General features: G+C 49.4%; 1 protein-coding gene across 1 annotated transcript; it reads right to left on the reverse strand.

Annotated features, from left to right (window-relative positions):
* Nucleotides 1-712: 712 nt before the first annotated feature.
* LOC112109382 (olfactory receptor 52E4-like) lies at nt 713-1663 on the reverse strand. Its single transcript, XM_024203881.1, has one exon. It carries the CDS (start codon nt 1655-1657, stop codon nt 713-715), a length of 945 nt encoding a protein of 314 aa, XP_024059649.1. The 5' UTR covers nt 1658-1663.
* Between the last annotated feature and the right edge of the window lie 296 nt (nt 1664-1959).

Genomic DNA, 1959 nt, shown 5'->3' on the forward strand with positions numbered 1-1959 from the left:
ATTTCCAGACTCCCTCAAGTCAACCCCACACTAACATCCATTCCCAGACAGGTCCCACCCCCCATCACATACATACTAATATCTATTCCCCGATCCCCCTCCCCCATCAGCCCCATGCTAATATCCATTCTAAACCCTCCAGCCCATCACTTCCACCCCAGGATGCTAGGGTCCCACACCACTAACCACCCCTCCCCCTGATTTTTTAGCTGGAATGTCCAGTCGAAAAGGGGATCTGTCAGTATCCAGTTACAGCAAAGTGGGGGGAGACACTGTGTCTTTAACCCACATCAACCCCTGCTCAATTGAGCCTGCCTCCTACCAGCAGGCAGGCTCCTTCTCAGGCTTCGGAAACTCCCGTTCCAGCCCCGGAACATGTAGGATGCAGCTGGGGTAAGGAGGGGTATGCAGACGATCCAGCGAGTAATAGGGATAGTGAGGAGAGGATTGAGTGACAGGGGCAAGGCCATGGGGGAACAGGTGGGGCAAAGTGCGGAGCCTCAGGTGTCCAGTTACCAGCAATAAGAAATGTGGCAACCCTGTGAGTTGTACATAGATGGATTCCCCAGATTGTCAGGTTGATACAGCACTATGAGGTAAAGAAAGAATTTAATGTCTCCGGTCAGTGATTCAGGGAAGAGAGCACAGCACTATGTCACCAGCCAGATCTCCACGGAGCTTGGTCTGAGAGCCAGAGCACCAGAAGAAAACTTTATTCAATATGAGTAATATGCCAGAGCAGCCTGTCTCGGATCTGTTTGGTCCTCACCCCATAGATGATGGGGTTTAGCATGGAGGGTAGTAGAATGTACATGTTGGCAATGAGAATGTGGAAATGTGGAGGCACATTGTGGCCAAACCGATGCGTGAGAAAGGAGAAGAGACCTGGGATATAAAATGCTAAAATGACACAGAGGTGGGAGCCACAGGTACCAAAAGTCTTGAGCCGGGTGTCCTTTGTCGGGAGGCTGAAGATGGCCCTTAGAATCTGTGTATAGGACACAGCGATAAAAAACACATCCAGACCAATCACCAAGAATGCCACAATCAGGCCGTAGTAACTACTGATGCGTACGTCTGCGCAGGCCAGCTTCACCACGGCTATGTGCTCGCAGTATGTGTGGGAGATGATGTTGGTTCTGCAGTATGGCCACCGCCTTGCCAGGAAGGGATAGGGGAGTGCAAGAATGCTGCCACGCAGCACCACAGCCAGACCAATCTTGGCCACCATGTGGTTTGTCAGGATAGTGGAATATTTCAGGGGATCACAGATGGCCACATAGCGATCCAAAGCCATGGCCAAGACGATTCCAGACTCCATCGCTATAAAGCAGTGAACAAAGTAGAGCTGGGTGAGGCACAAACTAAAATCTATCTCCCTGGATTTGAACCAGAAGATGCTCAGCATTTTAGGCACAGTGGATGTAGAAAGAACCAGGTCAGTGATAGCCAGCATGCAGAGGAAATAGTACATGGGCTCATGCAGCCTCAGCTCTGTCTTGACGATGAACAGGATGGTGGAGTTCCCCAACATGGCTATGGTGTACATGACACAAAAGGGGATGGAGATCCAGACATGGGCTGCCTCCAGGCCTGGAATGCCAAGCAGGATGAAGGTGGAGGGGTTGGTGAAGTCAGTTGTGTTGGAATCTGACATGAAGTAGGAGAGATGGTGTCCAACTCTGAGGTAGAACAGTGTCGCCTGCATGTACTGTAAATTGCCTTGACTTCCTGTATGTGTGCAGAGTCTAGAATGATGGTCACAGTACAAATACCTGGACGGAGAGACAATGCCATTATGAGACAATACATGCACAACTGGAGGCTGTTCTCACAGGTGAATCAAATTGGTCACTCTTCACACACTGGAAAATGACATTTTCTTTATTCGGATATATGAATTCTGAATAATTGACTCTAATAATGCCATTCCATACTTGATTGTGCTCCATGGGTCAA

Source organism: Terrapene carolina, unplaced genomic scaffold (assembly GCF_002925995.2).
Source record: "Terrapene carolina triunguis isolate 2854851 unplaced genomic scaffold, T_m_triunguis-2.0 Scaffold24396, whole genome shotgun sequence".
In the NCBI taxonomy this organism is placed as follows: Eukaryota; Metazoa; Chordata; order Testudines; family Emydidae; genus Terrapene; species Terrapene triunguis.